At 31.9% G+C, this 18,160-nt stretch overlaps 1 protein-coding gene and 1 pseudogene across 1 annotated transcript; one reads left to right on the plus strand and one right to left on the minus strand.

Moving 5' to 3' along the window:
- Positions 1-9,500: 9,500 nt before the first annotated feature.
- LOC137816800 (small nucleolar RNA R71) lies at positions 9,501-9,606 on the minus strand (annotated as a pseudogene).
- Positions 9,607-10,588: 982 nt separating this feature from the next.
- Positions 10,589-11,068, plus strand: LOC137815876 (uncharacterized). Its single transcript, XM_068618985.2, has one exon. It carries the CDS (start codon positions 10,589-10,591, stop codon positions 11,066-11,068), a length of 480 nt encoding a protein of 159 aa, XP_068475086.2.
- The last annotated feature ends 7,092 nt before the right edge of the window (positions 11,069-18,160 follow it).

An 18,160-nucleotide genomic window follows, 5' to 3' on the forward strand; every position in this document is an offset into this window, starting at 1 on the left:
ACAAAGCCTACTCACCCTCCTTGCACACAACACACACCTCAAGCCAGAATCCCACTAACTTTACAGGATTTCACACAATTATACAAAATGTTATATGAACAATTACAAGAACTTGAATAGGATTAGAAAGCACCTGGTAAAACACAATACACCAGCACCCTATTGATCAGTTCTTTGAAAGACAGCAAAGTACAAAGCAATCTTGTTAAAAACATGGTTGAAACCTTTTCACAAACAGTTTCGTAATCTCTCAAATCAATCCCAGCTCGGAGTATCAAAAGTTTTTGTTTCATCAATCTTTTAACGTTTGAATCAAAAACATATTTATAATCTTTGAAATGCTAACGTTAAAGCAAATCTACACAATTAAATCAGTTAAAACAGATTCTCAAAAAGCTGTTACAAGGACACACATTTAATCGGTTAAAATCACGAATTAACCGCTTGAATGCTCTTGTCAGTTATAAAACAGTTTTAAAACCTTCTTTGCCAGCTAAGTTACAAACAACTGATTATCTCGACACTTTAATCGGTTGTTTTTCCCTTTGCATGGAAAAACACTTTAATCTCTTAAAAAAGTTTAAAATGAGCTTTGTCTAAGATTCAAAACTGATCTTACAAAGATTCTAAACCCCAAACCAAAACCTAAACCTAAAACATCGCACAGCTTTAAGCTTCATGAGGATTTGGCACATCAAAGCTTCCCATCTTCAACAATAACAACCTCTGTTTATTTTTTTTCCTTCTAGGATCAAATGTCAATCTACAATAGACATCAAACAAATATGAGATAATTTTCTTTATTAAAAGAAAATTAAAACAAAAGAAAACATAATAGAAGTAACACCCTTTATTTTTATAATTTTTTTTAAAGAAAAACACGACTTTTTTTAAAAGTATTTTTGTTCACTTTGTGTAGTTTATTGCCCAAGCTAGGCATGAGATTTTTGTGAAGAAGAATGAGCATTATATAATTGAAAAGAAGAGTTCAATGTATTGCAATACCCCTTTAAGGATTCTTTCTCAACTATGCCTGCAGGGATGTCATAAAAGACTCTTCTTCTTTGTTGGTTTCCTCTTCATCTTGTTTTTTTAATCAATTCTTTAGTTGGCTTTTCTATGGAGGAAGATTTTATATCTACATCTGGTTCAGCTCTAGACACATAATTTTCTTCAAGCACATCCTCACAAGGGTTTGTAATGGAAGGAAAAATGTTATCAATAGCTGGTTCAGCTTCAGAAAAAGACTTTTACGTACTTCCCTTTTCTATCATCACTTTCTCTCTCTTTACTTTCTCCTATCTTTCTTTTTTTCTTTCTCTTCTTTCTTTCTTAAAAGAGCTTGCAATTTTTCTGTAAACTCTTTTTCTCTTCTAGCATATTTTTTTTCTCCATCTACAAATTTTCTTCCTTTTTTTAACAAACTCTTTCATTTCTTCTCCAAGCTTCCTTTTCTATCAGATGAAGATATAACAAATTTTCTTCTCATACACACCTTTAAATCACTCAAATACTCTACTTTTGATTTTGTACAAATTCTAACATCAGGCAAGACCTCACTTTGTATTTTTTAAAAGTTTGATCAAGCTTTGACTCCCATTCTAAATATTCTTTAACATTTTTGTTTCCAGCAGAATAGGGAATGTATACTTCAGCATCTATAGAATAATGAGGGTTATAATTTTTTCTTCTATGACAATAATCCTCATGATGTTTGCTCCTAGATTTTCCTTCATTTTGCATGTATTAAGCAAACATGGTTTTGAACTCTTCCCAGTATTTCTTTAGCACTCATTTTATTTTTATTTGATTTTTGAAAATCAGCAGTTTACAAAAAGGTTAAAAGGCCAAAGTGTTTCCAAGTTCAGTCCCATGAAAGAAAGGTGAGTCACTAAGACTACTTAAGTACCAAGTCTTTCCTAGACAGAGTTCCCTCGGTTAACTTTCACCAGTCTTCCTTAATGAAAACTCCAATTATTTTTTCTTAAAAGGAAAGTTAAACTTTGAAAAGACTCTAAAACACGAATCCTAAGTGAGGCTTAGAAGCACATGTGGACTTATTAAGATACACTCACTATCTAAGTGTATTAAGATGAAATTAAAATAGATGAACCCTACGACTACACAAATTATTAATTTCACTAGTAGTATCAAACAATTACAAGAGAATTAATATGAAAAGCAAAATTAAAAATTCTCCCAATGTTTGCACTATTCTCTTCACTCTAGTATTTAGCTCTTATTTTGAACTTCTAATTATTTATTCTCTGTGACCTTTTCCAAAGATGTTAGTTAACCTTTTCCAAAGATAATACTAAGAAATAATTTTCATCTCAAGATATCAATAATACTCAAAATCAAGAAAAGCTCAAAATTAAGAAAGCTAAACTCAAGAAATTTAGAATTATGACAAAATTCAAAGAGTGTTTTAAAAGACTAAAATAAAAAAATTAAAGGCTGTAAAAAAATTTGGCACTCAAAGGAAGCCCCTAAAGATTAACACTAGAATGGAATTACAAAAAGTAAAAAAAAAAAAAAAAAAAAAAAAAAAAAAAAAAAATCAATGGTGCAAAGAAAACCAAAAAAAATTATGGCCTAATTGAGCGTGACCCAAATTTTGTCACTGCAGCCAATTAAAATTCTTCTAGCACGTTAAACTTTGATCCAGCATCTATTCTTGCTGCCGCCGCACAATTCACTTAATTTTTATTTTTTATTTTCTTAAATGGTGCATAGACCCATATGCAGCTGGCCCAAAATAGCTGGGCCCAATTACTCCCCTTCAACTAAAATAAAATTCTTCAATCACGCTGCCTATTCCTGCACTCCAATTCTCACGCATGCACTTCAATTTGTCGTGAATCCCCACAATTTACTGCAACCATTTTTTTTAATTGCAAAAGCTACCACAATCACGGTTCAACTTCCACCAATTCAGCTTACCCAATTTGATTTCCCTATCTTACTTTCCTTGCATTCAAATCCAAATTCTAAAATTGAATTTTCATACTCATCAAAGAAAGTCAGGTTGCAAGCCCGACTGTAAACAAGTTTTTCAAACTGTTTAACGTAAAAATTGTAAAAATTGTAAAAAATTGAAAGACTATTCCGGAAGCACAAAAAATTGTAAAAATTTGAAAGAGATGAAAATTATAATGGTGAATCTAAGTGAGGTTAGGATAACACTTAGTTTCTAGAGTGAGGTTATGCCAACACTACTAGGAGAAGTCTAGAAATTTGTCTAGCAAGAAACAACTCTATAGAGAACTTCGAACAAGTAAAAGTGTCTCAATTGGATAACATTTCATTACTCAAATCAAAGTTTAAAATCATGTATAGGAGACTCCTATTTATAGGAGAAAGTCTCTCAAAACCTCTCAAATGAGAGAGTGTGACATGTGTCGCCACTTTATTGGTGCAAATCCTCTCCATTGAGGAGAAGACATGTGGAGTCTCATGTTTTTCGTGCCTACATTTATATTTGCATCCTTTTTTTGCTATTTTACACTCTACTTTCTTTTCTATTTACATTTTTTCTACTTTGGCTCGAAATACAAGGCTCAAAACTTCTGAACTACTCTATACAATTTTTACAAGGCTAAGAAGAAGAAAAAGACTTTACAATCTCTTCAGTAAGTCTTGATCTTCGTTTATCTTCTTAACCGAAAGTTTCGAGGCTAGATGGTTTTCATCAAAAGAACTCTTACTTTGCTACACAATTTTTATTTTCTCTCAATGATTAAACTCATTTGAGGTCTACCAAGCTCACACAAATCCCCACAGTACTTCCCTTCTCAACATTTTCAAAAATAATGAATACCCTTCTCAACATTTTCAAAAATAATGAATAGATGTTGTAGTAGTCATGAAATTTCAATTATAATGCAATCATTTACTCTTTTATATAATTACTTGAAATTTATGCTATTTTTATTTGGTACTCCATTTTAAGATTTAGGCAATTATAATTTTTCCTTGAAATTTGATATTGAAGAAAAGAAAATATGTGTCATTTTGTCATTGAATCCATAATAATATCTTATTTTTGCTATGATTTTAATTATTTTGTAAGAAAAATATTTAATTAGTATTTGAAACACTGCATGAGTGGGTACAAACATGAGTATATGTTACCTACTACTTGATTGGGACAGGATGAAATATATACCCGATAGGTATATATATATATGAATTTTTACTTTCGGGATGTGGACAAGTACAATCAAACTCACGTTATTTTCACCCTGTTAGAGAAAAATTATAATATCCCTAACATTTTGACTAAGTTCTTAATACAATGAAACATGAAATATTAAAAAGTTGCGTATGAGATACACTTGTATAAAAATAACGTATCATGCAAAATGCAAGTTCTTAATTTGACAGATAATATAACACCTCAATTTTTTCACTTCATCTAATATGTGTTGTTGATGACCAAATGATAAGTGTAAACATATTTAAGTTAACATAAACATAAGTTGACATATGTATTATTCATTCAATTTCCAAACAAAATTAAATTGAGCAAACACGCGTCAATCAATTTAATAAAATCTAATTAATGATACATGAATTATTAATTCATTTAGTATCTTACCGGTTTCCATGCATTTACTCATAAGATTTTTAGTCTTTTACCTCTTGAATTAAGAAAATAAGAGTTCATTCAAAATAATGCAAACTAAACAAGAATTCCAATTAAAAAAAAAACTGAATTATCAACATGCGTTTAAAAACAATTTCAATAATAGAAATTAGAACTAAAAAAGACTAGACCATTTAGTGCAACCTATTACATGTAATGATGAATAAAACCTTAATCGCAAGAACCTTAAAATTCATTGTCAAGTCACAAGAGAACCAACCCATAAGACTTTAGCTTCCATATGGAGGCAACCAAAAAATTACAAAGTAGAAAATAAGAAAGTTGTGATGCTTTGTTATAAGAATGTATTGTTGTGTGGAGCTTGATGCCTTTTTTCTTAAAGCTTGTATTTATTTATATCTCTTTCTGTTCCATGGATTTCAATTTATATTCTTGCCAGTTGACTTGGTTGCTGGTAAACTTCTGAAGGCGAACTTGGACTCCGTCTGCCTCGTGGTGGAACTCGTGCTTTCCTTAATGTCTAGATGTTGTACCTATTAAGACAGAGGGTGCCCTAACGGTCGATCGCACTCCGACGATCAAGTCAGTAAGGGCTCACAAAAGCAACAATAATTCTCAGTGTAGTGTGTAAAAACAACGTACCTTCACCTAGGGTTTCAACCCCTTTTTATTACCGCACATGCAACTATTGCACTTTAGATAAACAAATATTAATTGAAAATAAGCACATTATCTTATATCTCTAACAGAAAACCACCTGCCACGTGCACCAATGACCTTTAGGTGCTAAACTGCAAGCCATATTCTGTTATACATACACCTCCCTATCTTTTTAGGGTTAACAACATCTATCAACAGGTATTTTACGTGCAACAAACATGTACGCGCAACAGATAAAATATCTCTTTATATTTTATCTTATATCTTTATAAAATATCTCTTTATATTTTATCTTTAAGCACATGCAACTTGAATTTAAATCATAGCACATCATTATAAAATCAGGCTCATTAACTAAACAAGCTCAACATCGCTACCTTGACTCCAGGTCCATTGTCGAGCTGACTTCTACCCTACCCGAGAACCGAGTAGTAGCTGGTCCAAGACCGAGGACCGAGTTCCTGCCTAGTACAGTAGACAATAAGAAAGTTGTGATGCTTTGTTATAAGAATGTATTGTTGTGTGGAGCTTAATGCCTTCTCCTTAAAACTTGTATTTATTTATATCTCTTTTTGTTCCATGGATTTCAAATTATATTCTTCTCAGATATTGTTTATTTTTATTTCATAGTTTTCAACTTTCCAGAATTATTGGATTTATTTCTAGTTTTGTTGCAAATTTTGTTTTTTCTTATTTTTCTAGATAATTAGCTTCCAATTCTATGTCTGAGGCATTTTAGATTTTATTCTCTAGTTCTTTTACTTAGATTCTATTTCCCATTTTTATTTAGAGAAGCAACTTCGGCTTTCATTACTCAAGCCTACTCGCATCAATATAATCTTCTATCAGATTTATGCATGAGACGCTTCTATGAGACCGTCTAACCTAAGTCGTTCACATCTGATTCTTTTGACACCTTTGGTAAGTGCCATATTTTAGTAATATTTCATATTAAAATACAGGAACTTATGAATGTTAATTGATAAAATAACTATAATATAACCCCAAATTTATGAAAGGGCAAAAAGAGAATAAAAAAAATAAAAATGGAAAGCTGGAACGCTCCAGTACTCGCCCAAGCCAAAAAGCTCCCAGAGGATCTCGCCCTAGCGAGATCAAAGTCGTTGGGCTTTTTTTGGTCAAACTCGCACAAGCGAGTTCAATCACGCCCAGGCGAGAAGTCACTTAGCCCAAGCCCAACTAGGTTAAATATGAAGCGTGAGGCATAAACCTAGACATCAATTGGGAAAATAACAGGTGATAGAAAAACTTAAAGGAGGCATTCGTCAAGGAAAAACATCTTGGATCTTCTTTTCTTGTTTTTCATGCTTGTAATGGCCCATATGAGTGGTTAATTCTACCCTTTGGGATTGTGAGTAATCTGTTCAAACTCTTATGTATTGAGGTGATATTTAAATATAATATTTTGTTCTTGATTGATGATTGGTATTGTCATTTTATTTGTAATGCTTGTTTACCATGATCAAGATCCTTAGATTTGACTGAAAAGTTTCTCTAAGTTTCTAACCAAAATGACAATGCTTACATATTTGAATGTTAGGAATAAATTTGAAATGTTAATTGCTATCAACATCTAATCGTAATGTTAAGGAGTTTTTATAAATATGAGAGAAATTGATATTTAGGAGACTCTCTTAATAATTTTATATGCGAGGAATCGATATAAATGACTTTTATATGGCATCAACATCAATCAAATGATAGAATATTACTGTGCTTTTAAAAATACAAAAGAGATTAAGAAGGATGAACCATAATCCCAATTTTCACAATTGAACCAACAAACTCTTTGACTTGCTTTCTTTATAATTCTTGCAATCATTATAACAACCTACCAACAAATTCTTAAATATTATGAATATTTTAATTGATTTTAATTTTTTTTATTGTTTTAATTTAATTTAATTTATTTTAATTCAATATTTTTTATTTATTTTATTTTTAGATTTTATTTGAATTTATTTGAATTTATTTATTTTAAATTTTAAAAAGTTTAAAGTTTTAATGCCAGTGAATCCTTATACTTGTTGAGTTACTAATAGTCTAAGTTCAAGAGGACGAATGAATTGTATTTAGGTATATTTTTGCAAAAGAAAATTTATACAATTCTGACTGAAAAAAATTGATTGTTTTAACATATTGAATTTTTCTTAGCAGAAAGCAAATTCAGAAAATCAATTGGTTATTATAAAAAACAACTGATTGAAATATTCTCTTAAAAAATATTTGATTTTTTTAAGATATTCACTCAAGAAGAAAAATTAACAAATTAATTTTGAAATCAACAGATTATATTTCTAACTTTAGTTATCTAACCAAAACTACATATTAACCTAGAAAATAGAAAATTTAATTCTCAACTATCAAATAGAAGTTTTAACAAATTACAAATACAAGATAACCTATTAAAATTATGATTTAATAAGGCTAAAATATTTGAATATTTGAGAACCTGTTTCAGAAAACCAGTCACACAAGTAATGGTTACAATGTAGAAATAAATCGGTTCAGAAATTGGAAAACATAAACGGTAGAAAATATAATTGATTAATTCTCGAAACAATAGGTTAAATTTTCATACCAGTTTTCATAGTTACGTAGAAAATGAAAGTAGTAAGTAGGAAGGCTTTAAAACACACAAAGATTTATACTAGTTGACTCAAAATTGAGTTACATCCAATCCCATCTCACACTAAGATGGATTTCACTAAATCACAAAAATCTTTTTACAAAAGATCACTCAAGAACAACTCTTTAACTCTACAAGAACTAAAATACACCCTGTAAAACTCTATTACAGGAAAGCACCTCTTTTAAGAAACACTTCCTTAGAAGCAGAACTACAAAAACTAAAAGGCAATAAAGAGCATGGAATGAAAACTCATTTATACAGATTTAGAAGACTCAAAAGGGACCTCCAAACAACAACATACTTTGAAGAATCCTTTACCTCAAGAAGTGATGAAAGTAAAAGCACCAAGATCTTTCAAAGACTTAATTCTCTCCAAAAAATAATTCACTTAGAATTCTCTCAAGCTTGAAAACAAGTATGTATGTGTGTAGTGAAGAGATATCCATTCAGAAATCAAACCCTCCTTTTTATAGATTCAAAACGACAATAGATTTTAAAACAGTTTTGAATTCTCTTAAGAAAACAACATGTTAAAAAAAGAAAATAACAGGTTGATTTTTCTAAAAACACTTAGTTAGTTTCACACAGATTTTTAATAAAATGAAATAGTTGAAACTGAAAGTTTGGAAACAAAACTAGTTTTAGAGATAAAATCATCAGATAAATTTCAATTGATTATTTCTATAAATAATCATTGAAAAATTGTACTTTTCATATAAAAATAAAATTAACCAATTGAAAAACATATTTGATCTATTGAAAAACTGCAGAATTTCAGAAAACGAAATTTTAACCAGTTGAAAGCATTTTCAATTGATTGAAAAATCTTTTAGTTAATGAAAACAATTTAACTAATTGAAAAAAAGTCTTGTGCTTGAACCCTTCATCATATTCTCGAGGTAGAAGATAAATCAAGACACCCAAAGACTAGACTAAGCTTCCCAGAATCTTCATGAGGCAACAAGTTTTCTCTTCAAGGATTGTGGCTTGATCAAACATATTTAGTTGAGATATCCAACAGTGCTAACACTTGATTTAGTTGTCTTATTTTATATTAAAAGGTCAAATTCCCAAAGACCAATTATTATCCGAATTAGAGATTGAAAGGGCAGGTAAAACAAACAAGAAGACAAGGACAAAAGGAAGACAATGAGACACTAGAGAAGAATCCTCAACCACTTCTTTTCCCATTAATATTTTTTAGGAGGAGAGCAACATGGAATAAGAGAAAGCACCACCTCCTAGGAGAACACTTGGAGATTACGCCATTCAGTAGGGACCAAAGCATTTTTCTAGTCTTGCAATACCTACTACCACCAATGCCTTGGAGAGGAAACCTGTTTTCCTTAGTCTTATCAGTATCTATCAATTTACAACAATGGACACATTTGTTGAATTTGTGGGAACAACAAGCTTTCAATTAAGTGATATTGAAAATGTTTATATGAATTTATTTCCTTTTTCATTGGCAGGAAAGGAAAAGCATGACTCAAATCACATCCAAGTCAGAGCCTCACTAGCTGGGAGGATACAAAGAAAAAAAATTTACAAATATTTTTCCAATATCTCGCTACATCAAGGCAAAGTCTGATATTTCTATGTTCAGACAAGGAGCAGATGAAGCCTTTTGTGATACATGGGAGAGATTTAAAATGATGTTGAGAAAATGCCCAAACCATGGGTTTGAAGACATTGCTCAACTGAGCATTTTTTATAATGGTGTCAGATCTGATACCACGATGCTCCCAGATGCTGCAGCTAGTGTCACAATGATGGTGTTTGATTTGGAACAAGCGAAAAAAATTATTGATGCATTGACATCAACAAATTATCAAGTCTAACATGACAGACAAGGTATTCAAAAGAAAGGGTTGTTAGAGTTGAATACTTCAGATGCATTCTTGGATCAGAATAAAATTCTGACACAACAAATTGAAACATTAACTGCACAAATAACTAAATTACCCCAATAATTACAAGCTTTGCAATCTTCTCAGGGTGAGAGTCAATAATAAGGTGTGATTTTTGTGGAAGTGATAATCCCAATGGTCATTGTTCTTGTAAAAAAAAAATCATCTGAAGCAGAAGTAAATTACATGGAAAATCAAGGAAGGCCAGGTGGGTTCTCCAACAATAATTCTCAAGGTTGGAGAAGCAATCAAATTCAAAGTTTTAAGCAAGGCTCCTTTCAATAACAACAACCACTATATCCTTCATCCCAAGAGAGAATAAGCATATTGGAGAATACCTTGGAGAAATTTATGCAAACATCATTGTCCAACCAAAAGAGCTTTGATGTCGTTGTTCAAATTTTGGAGACACAAATGGGACATATTGCATAACAATTGAAGAAATCCAAGAAGCAATGTAAGTCAGTCACTACTAGAAGTGGAATATTTATAGGAAAGGGGATTGATGATAATTTGATTGTTGATGAAGAGAAAAAAATTGAGGAAAGAAAAATTGAGAGTGAAGAGGAAAAAGAAAAGGAGAAATAAAAAGAGAGTGTACATGAAGAAAAGAAAAAAGAAGAATATAAAAAAATACTAGATTTACCTTACCCACATGCTCTCTCAAGGAAGAATATATAGGGACATTTTATTAGATATTGTGAAATTCTGAAACAACTGGAGATAAATATTCCTTTTACTAAAGCTTTGGAATAAATGCCTACTTATGCCAAATTTATGAAGGATCCGTTGACAAAAAAGAGAATATTAAAGGAGCAAGGGATTGTGGAATTAGAAGCAAGATGCATAGCCATCATTAAAAAATCTTTGCGACAAAAATCTAGAGATCCTGGAAGTTTTACCTTGCCAGTCACAATAGGGAATTTTACTGTGGGTAAAGCATTACTATTTCTTGGTGCAAGCATTAATCTCAAGCCTCCATCTATGTTGAAGAAAATTGGAGATGTGGAAATCTTGCCTACAAGGATGACATTGCAATTACCTGACAGAACAATAAAGTATCCACATGGAATAGTTGAAGATCTTTTGGTGAAGGTAGACAAATTTTATTTTCGAGTTGACTTTGTAATCATCGACATAGAGGAAGATGTTGAAGTACCTCTCATTCTTGGACGTCCATTTATGAAAACTAAAAATATTATGATTGATGTGGATGAAAGAAAGTTGAAAGTCTGAGTACAAGATGAAGAAGTTAGCTTTGATGTATTTGAAGCTATGAAACATATGATTGACCAAATAGATTGTTTTAGAATGGATACACTTGATGAACTATATTTGGAAAATCAAATGCAAATATATGTGGATGATTCTTTGATGAAAGCAATCATCAATAATAACAAAGATCTAGAAGTATGGGAAGAAAAGGAAATCAAGGAATGTTTGAAAGATCTGGAGAAGGCAAAAGAAGTGTATAAAGAGGTTTTTCATGAATCAGAGTTAAATAAAGCCAGTCCTCCTCGAAAAATAGAATTAAAGCAACTGCCATCTCATTTGAAGTATGTTTTTATAGAAGAGAATGGAGAGAAACATATTATCATAAGAAATCTTTTATCAGAAAAAGAAGAGCAATAAGTAATAGAAGTGTTGAAGGTAAATAAATAAGCTATTGGATGGACTTTTATTTACTTGAAAGGAATAAACCCATCATATTGTATGCATAAAATCCATATGGAGCAAGATTTTAAACCTATAGCTCTACCTACAAGGCGCTTGAATAATTCTATTAAGGAAGTTGTTAGAAAAAAGTGCAAAATCTTTTAGAGGCAGGGATAATTTATCCCATTTCAGACAACGCTTGGGTTATTCTTGTACAGGTGGTGATATGAGTTGATTTTTAGATGATTCCATTTTATGGCGACTCTTTACTTAGAGTTGGGATTTTAGAAATTTAATGGTGAGACCTAAGGAAGATTCCCATAGGATACGAACTTAACCAAATGGTTAAGTAAGTGTGAAGGTTCACTTACAAAAGGCAAAGATGAAAAATCAATGTAAAGTGATAGATGGAATGCAATGTGGAATGGAAATGGCAATAAGGTAAATATCAATGGTGGTCATGGCCAAACCAAATGATGAACCATAAGCATATAACAATAGCAAAACCAAGAGAAAGAATTCAAGATAAAGACATATAAGAAAGGCGGAAATGGAAATGAATTGAAAAGAGTGGAAAAAGAGTAGCTTATGGAGTGATTGTAAGAATGATTCACACCACTTGAGGTGTGGTAGCCACCAAGATGAGTGAAGGGCCGCCACTTGAGAGTCTCACACTACTCAAGATAAGTCCTATCTAAGAGGATTCAAATCTCACAAACACCTTACACAATTTGTGCAGAGTAAATTTTCTATTCAAAATTAACATGTGAAATACAATGAGGTAGGCATCCTATTTATAGGTGAAGGTGCCTTGGAAACACAAGGAGCAAGGGATAGGATGGTAAGACCATATAAAGGTGCGGCTAGATCATTGACTAAGTCAATGTCACACCTATAAGCCAAATGTTCTAGAAAGTAGGTCAAAATCCTACCCTAAAAGGCCATGTGATAAGCACACTCTCCCTATTATGCTAATGACACCTAATTCTATTGAAATTAAAAATAATGAAACCAATTGATGCTTAGCACCCAAAGCCTGTTCTATACTCCTTGTGATCCTCTGGGGCAAGCTAGGTGCTGAGGTAGTGGCCGGAGAATCCTGACCTAGCCCTGTGTCTTGAGGCATGCTCCTAGTCATCCTCCTAGGACGCTGAGCTTGATCAGTATGCGCACTCTCTCCTAGGTTCTCATTAGGTGGTTCCTAAGAAAGGAGGTATGACAATTATTCATAGTTAAAAGAATGAATTAATTCCTACAAGAACTATTACAGGATGGAAAATGTGAGTTGTTTATGGTAAACTAAATCAAGCTACGCGAAGGATCATTATCTATTACCTTTTATGGAGCAAATGTTAGAAAGATTGGAAGGTAAAACATACTATTGTTTTTTGGATGGTTATTCAGGTTATAATCAAATTGTAGTGAATCCAGAAGATCAAGAGTTAAATAAAGTCAGTCCTCCTCGAAAAATAAAATTAAAACAGTTGCCATCTCATATGAAGTATGTTTTTATTGATGAGAATGGAGAGAAACCAATTATCATAAGCAATCTTTTATCAGAAAAAGAAGAGCAACAAGTAATATAAGTGCCGAAGGTAAATAAAGAAGCTATTGGATGGACTTTTATTGACTTGAAAGGAATAAGCCCATCATATTGTAAGTATAAAATCCATATGGAGCATGATTTTAAACCTATAGCTCAACCTACAAAGCGCTTGAATCATCCTATGAAGGAAGTTGTTAGAAAGAAGGTGCAAGAGCTTTTAGAGGCAGGGATGATTTATCCCATTTCAGAAAACACTTGGGTTATTCCTATACAGGTGGTGCCTAAGAAAGGAGGTATGCCAATTATTCATAATGAAAAGAATGAATTAATTCCTACAAGAACTGTTACAGGATGGAGAATGTGCATTGATTATAGTAAACTAAATCAAACTACACAGAAGGATCATTATCCATTACCTTTAATGGATCAAATTTTGGAAAGATTGGTAGATAAGACATAATATTGTTTTTTGGATGGTTATTTAGGTTATAATCAAATTGTGGTGAATCAAAAAAATCAAGAGAAGACAACATTTACTTGCCCATTTGAAGTTTTTGCTTACCGAAAAATGCCATTTGGGTTATGTAATGCTCCGACAACTTTCCAAAGGTATATGTTTGTTATTTTTTCATATATGATCGAGAAATGCATTGAAGTATTTATGGATGATTTTTTTTGTGTTTGGGTCTTCTTTTGACTCTTGCCTAACAAATCTTGACATCGTGCTGAAGCAATGTGTGGAGACAAATCTTGTGCTAAATTGGGAGAAATGTCATTTTGTGATCACATAAGGAATTGTCTTAGGCCATAAAATTTCTCATAGAGGGATTGAGGTAGATAAAGCAAAAGTTGAAGTCATTGAGAAGCTACCTCCACTAGTTAACATTAAAGGAATCAGAAGTTTCCTAGGGCATTATGGATTCTACAGAAGATTTATTAAGGACATCTCCAAGATTGCATAATTGCTTTTAACATTTTGAAAGAAAAAGTCATTACCGCACCTATCATAATTGCTCTTGATTGGAAATTTAATTTTAAGATAATGTGTGATACTAGTGATTATGCAGTATCAGTTTTAGGATAAAGGAAATAAAGATTTTTTCAAGTTATACATTATGCAAGCAAGGTTTTAAATGAAACTAAAAGTGATTACACTACAAAAAAAAAGAATTACTTGATATAGTGTATGTACTTGAAATTTTTTGATCTTATTTGATAGGCTCTAAAGTTATTGTTTCTACTGATCATGCTACAATTAAATATTTATTGAATAAATCAGATTCTAAATCAAGCCTTATACGATGGATACTTTTGTTGCAAGAATTTGATTTAGAAATGAGAGATAAGAAGGGATGTGAGAACAATGTAGCTGATCATTTGTCAAGGTTAACAAATGAAGAGGTAACAACATTGGAACCCGAAATTCTCATTAAAGTCACATATGAGAAGTTGTTGGTAATCAAGGAGAGGCCATGGTTTGCAGACATGACCATTTTTAAAGCTACTACAGCAATCCCGGAGAATTTGGACTAACACAAAAGAAGATTTTTTTAAATATGCTAATCATTATGCATGGGATGACCCTCATTTGTTTAAACTTGGTAGAGATAATATATTGAGAAGATGTGTCCCATTAGATGAAGGCAAGACAATTATATGGCAATGCCATAATTCATCATATGAAGGACATTTTAATGGGGAAAGCATAGTTGCAAAAAATTCTTCAATCAGGTTTATTTTGGCCTTCATTATTCAAAGATACTCATGCTTTAGTACAAAGATGTAATAGGTGCCAAAGAACATGAAGAATTTCTATAAGACATGAGATGCCATTAAAAAACATTCAAGAAATTGAAGTTTTTGATTGTTAGGGCATTGATTTCATAGGACCTTTGTCATCTTATTTTTCAAATGAATATATATTATTGGCAGTTTAGTATGTCTCTAGATGGGTTGAAGCAATTCCATCGCAAAATGCAGATTCCAAGACAGTCATTAAATTTCTTAAAAGGATTATTTTCTGCATATTTGGTACTCCTAAAGTGTTAATAAGTGATGTTGGTTCTCACTTTTGTAATACCTAATGGTAGAAGGTCTTAGAACATTACGGGATTAGTCATAAGGTATCTTTGGCTTATCATCCTCAAACAAATGGGCAAGCATAAGTTTCCAATAGAGAAATAAATAAAATATTCGAGAAAACAGTGGCCTCACTGATTCAGAAAAGGTGAAAAATGACGGTTATTTTAGCATTAATACGACGACTCTTGAATTGTTTTGTTTAAACACGTAGTCTATTCTCTTAAGGCATAAACGACGACTATTTGACCATTGTGTTAATGGCATACATAAACGACGATTATTATCATAACTGTCGTTTTTTACCCTTCCCTGCACTGCCAAATACAATACATGCAAGAGGTATAAAATGGCAGTTATGGTAATAACCACCGTTTTATACCATCCTTAGGCTCAACAAAGATGGGGGTCTAAAATGGTGCCCCGAGAGGTATAAACGACAGTTATGGTTGTAACTGTCGTGTATTATGGGAATTTTGTTTTTTAGTTCAGTATGTTTAATGCATTTTCCCATCTAAATTAACCCGTTAAATTAAAATCCTGCCAGCCATATACATAAATTCAGAGAATCAAATTATATATACTGAAAAAATGTATTACAAACACTAATACATATTCCTATCTATCTATCTAATTCCTATACTATGATTAGCTATCCTAGAGTTATAGAAATTAAGGAAATGTGGACCAAACATGTCTCACATAATCTATGGAGAACAAAGGCAATGGGTTCTCATCCGTAAAGAATTGCATCACAAAATAAGGTTTACATTAATTAGTGTTAAGATACATATATGTTAAAGAATTATAAAGAATAATTTAAATATTATTACCTATTCCCAATCTGTTTTAATGTCTGCTCCTACAATGGTAACCATCCATTGCATAATGTAATAGCCACATTCGTAGCCTTTTAGTTGTCTATTACACTATAATTAAATAGAAATTAAAAGTTAATATTGATAAACAATGAAAAGAGAAAGACAAAAATTACAAACCATTAGGTTCAACATGTCACCTTTGAGTATGTGCTCCCTGATTTTGTTAACATACAATCTCCTTCCGTTCAAACAATTAACACACGAACACCTAAACTTTACTCCATCATGACCACTACTGTTGGCGTTACGTTGCGCAAATTGTATAACTTCTTTTACTCCTCTTTCGTACTTATCACTTATGTGAACGAAGTTAATTCAATCTCGATCCATTATATTCTGTAAAGGTCATTCACGTGTTCACTAATGCGTGTGAAACCTCACGTTGGTCAAGGGTCGAACACCCTGCACTCAATACTAACATGTATTAATTGCCGAGGGTCGAACACCCCCGGATTCAATACCAATAGTATAAAAGAATTATAAATATACATGCTATATACAAATGAAAAATTTAATTACAGTTATAAATAATAAAGAATATCAATTAAAAAGCAATAAATTATATATAATCTAATTAAAAATCATTAAATTAATTATAAATACTAAATAATATAATTACAAAATATCACTATAATTACCATGTAAATTAATTAATAAATACGAAATAATCTTACTTTAATTACAATATAACAAATTAATAACTATAATAACCTAAAATCTAACATAAGATAAATTAATAATAAATAAAAATTATAATGAATACTAAATATACAAATTAATAATACTAAAAAACAATATTAAAAAAAAATAAAAAAACACCACCAACCTTGTGCGTGAAGGGCGAAACGGTGGTGAAGGGCAGCAACAACAAAACTAGTGGTGGCAGTAGAGAAACCAATGAAAACAGTGGTGCCACCTAATGAAACAGTGATGACAACCAAGAAAACCTTCACCAGTGGAGGAGAGAAACCAATAAGAGAAACAAAAAATAATAAGCAATGGAGGAAAATGCAATGAGTGAATGTGAAGGATAAAGAACTTACAGTATGGAAATGTCACAACGGAGACGAAGAACCAGAGTACGAGAGTAAGAACAAGGGAAAAGACAAACGAAAAAGAAAAGCGTAAGTGACACGCTTCGAATTAGGGTAATAAAATGAGTGTAAAATGGTGGTTCTTAGGTAAAATCGTCGTTTTAGACCAAAGTACTTCGGTCTTAAATGGCGGTTTCACCCACAACCACCATTTTACAGTCATTGTAATTTCAAAAATGCCATCGTGTTTTGATGGACAACATTTGATAATAAAAGCGATGTGTATTTGGTGTCGTAAATGGGCTTTTTTGTACTAGTGCTTCATCCAGAAAAGATTGATCAATCAAGCTTGATGAACCTCTATAGGCCTATAGTATGGAAATGTCACAACGGAGATGAAGAACCAGAGTACGAGAGTAAGAACAAGGGAAAAGACAAACGAAAAAGAAAAGCGTAAGTGACACGCTTCGAATTAGGGTAATAAAATGAGTGTAAAATGGTGGTTCTTAGGTAAAATCGTCGTTTTAGACTAAAGTACTTTGGTCTTAAATGGCGGTTTCACCCACAACCACCATTTTACAGTCATTGTAATTTCAAAAATGCCATCGTGTTTTGATGGACAACGTTTGGCAATAAAAGCGATGTGTATTTGGTGTCGTAAATGGGCTTTTTTGTAGTAGTGCTTCATTCAGAAAAGATTGATCAATCAAGCTTGATGAACCTCTGTAGGCCTATAAGACTGCATATAAAACTCCTATTGCTCTTACTCCATTTTAGTTGATCTATGGGAAAGCATGCCATCTTCCAGTGGAATTAGAATACAAAGCATATTGGGCATTAAAAACTTTAAATTTAGATGCTAAAGTTGCTGGTGAAAAGAGAAAACATCAAATATAGGAACTTGAAGAGATGAGATTAAATGCCTATAGTTCCTCAAATCTCTATAAAGAACATACAAAGAAATATCATGACAAGAAGATTGTGGAAAGAATTTTTCATATTGGTAAATTTGTGTTATTATTCAACTCCAGATTGAGACTTTTCCCTAGAAAGTTAAAATCTAAATGGTCTAGTCCTTATATTGTGAAGGGGGTTAAACCTTATGGAGCAATTGATGGAAATCGTCCAACCT

This window comes from Phaseolus vulgaris, chromosome 1 (assembly GCF_051622355.1).
Source record: "Phaseolus vulgaris cultivar YP4 chromosome 1, ASM5162235v1, whole genome shotgun sequence".
Lineage (NCBI taxonomy): Eukaryota > Viridiplantae > Streptophyta > Magnoliopsida > Fabales > Fabaceae > Phaseolus > Phaseolus vulgaris.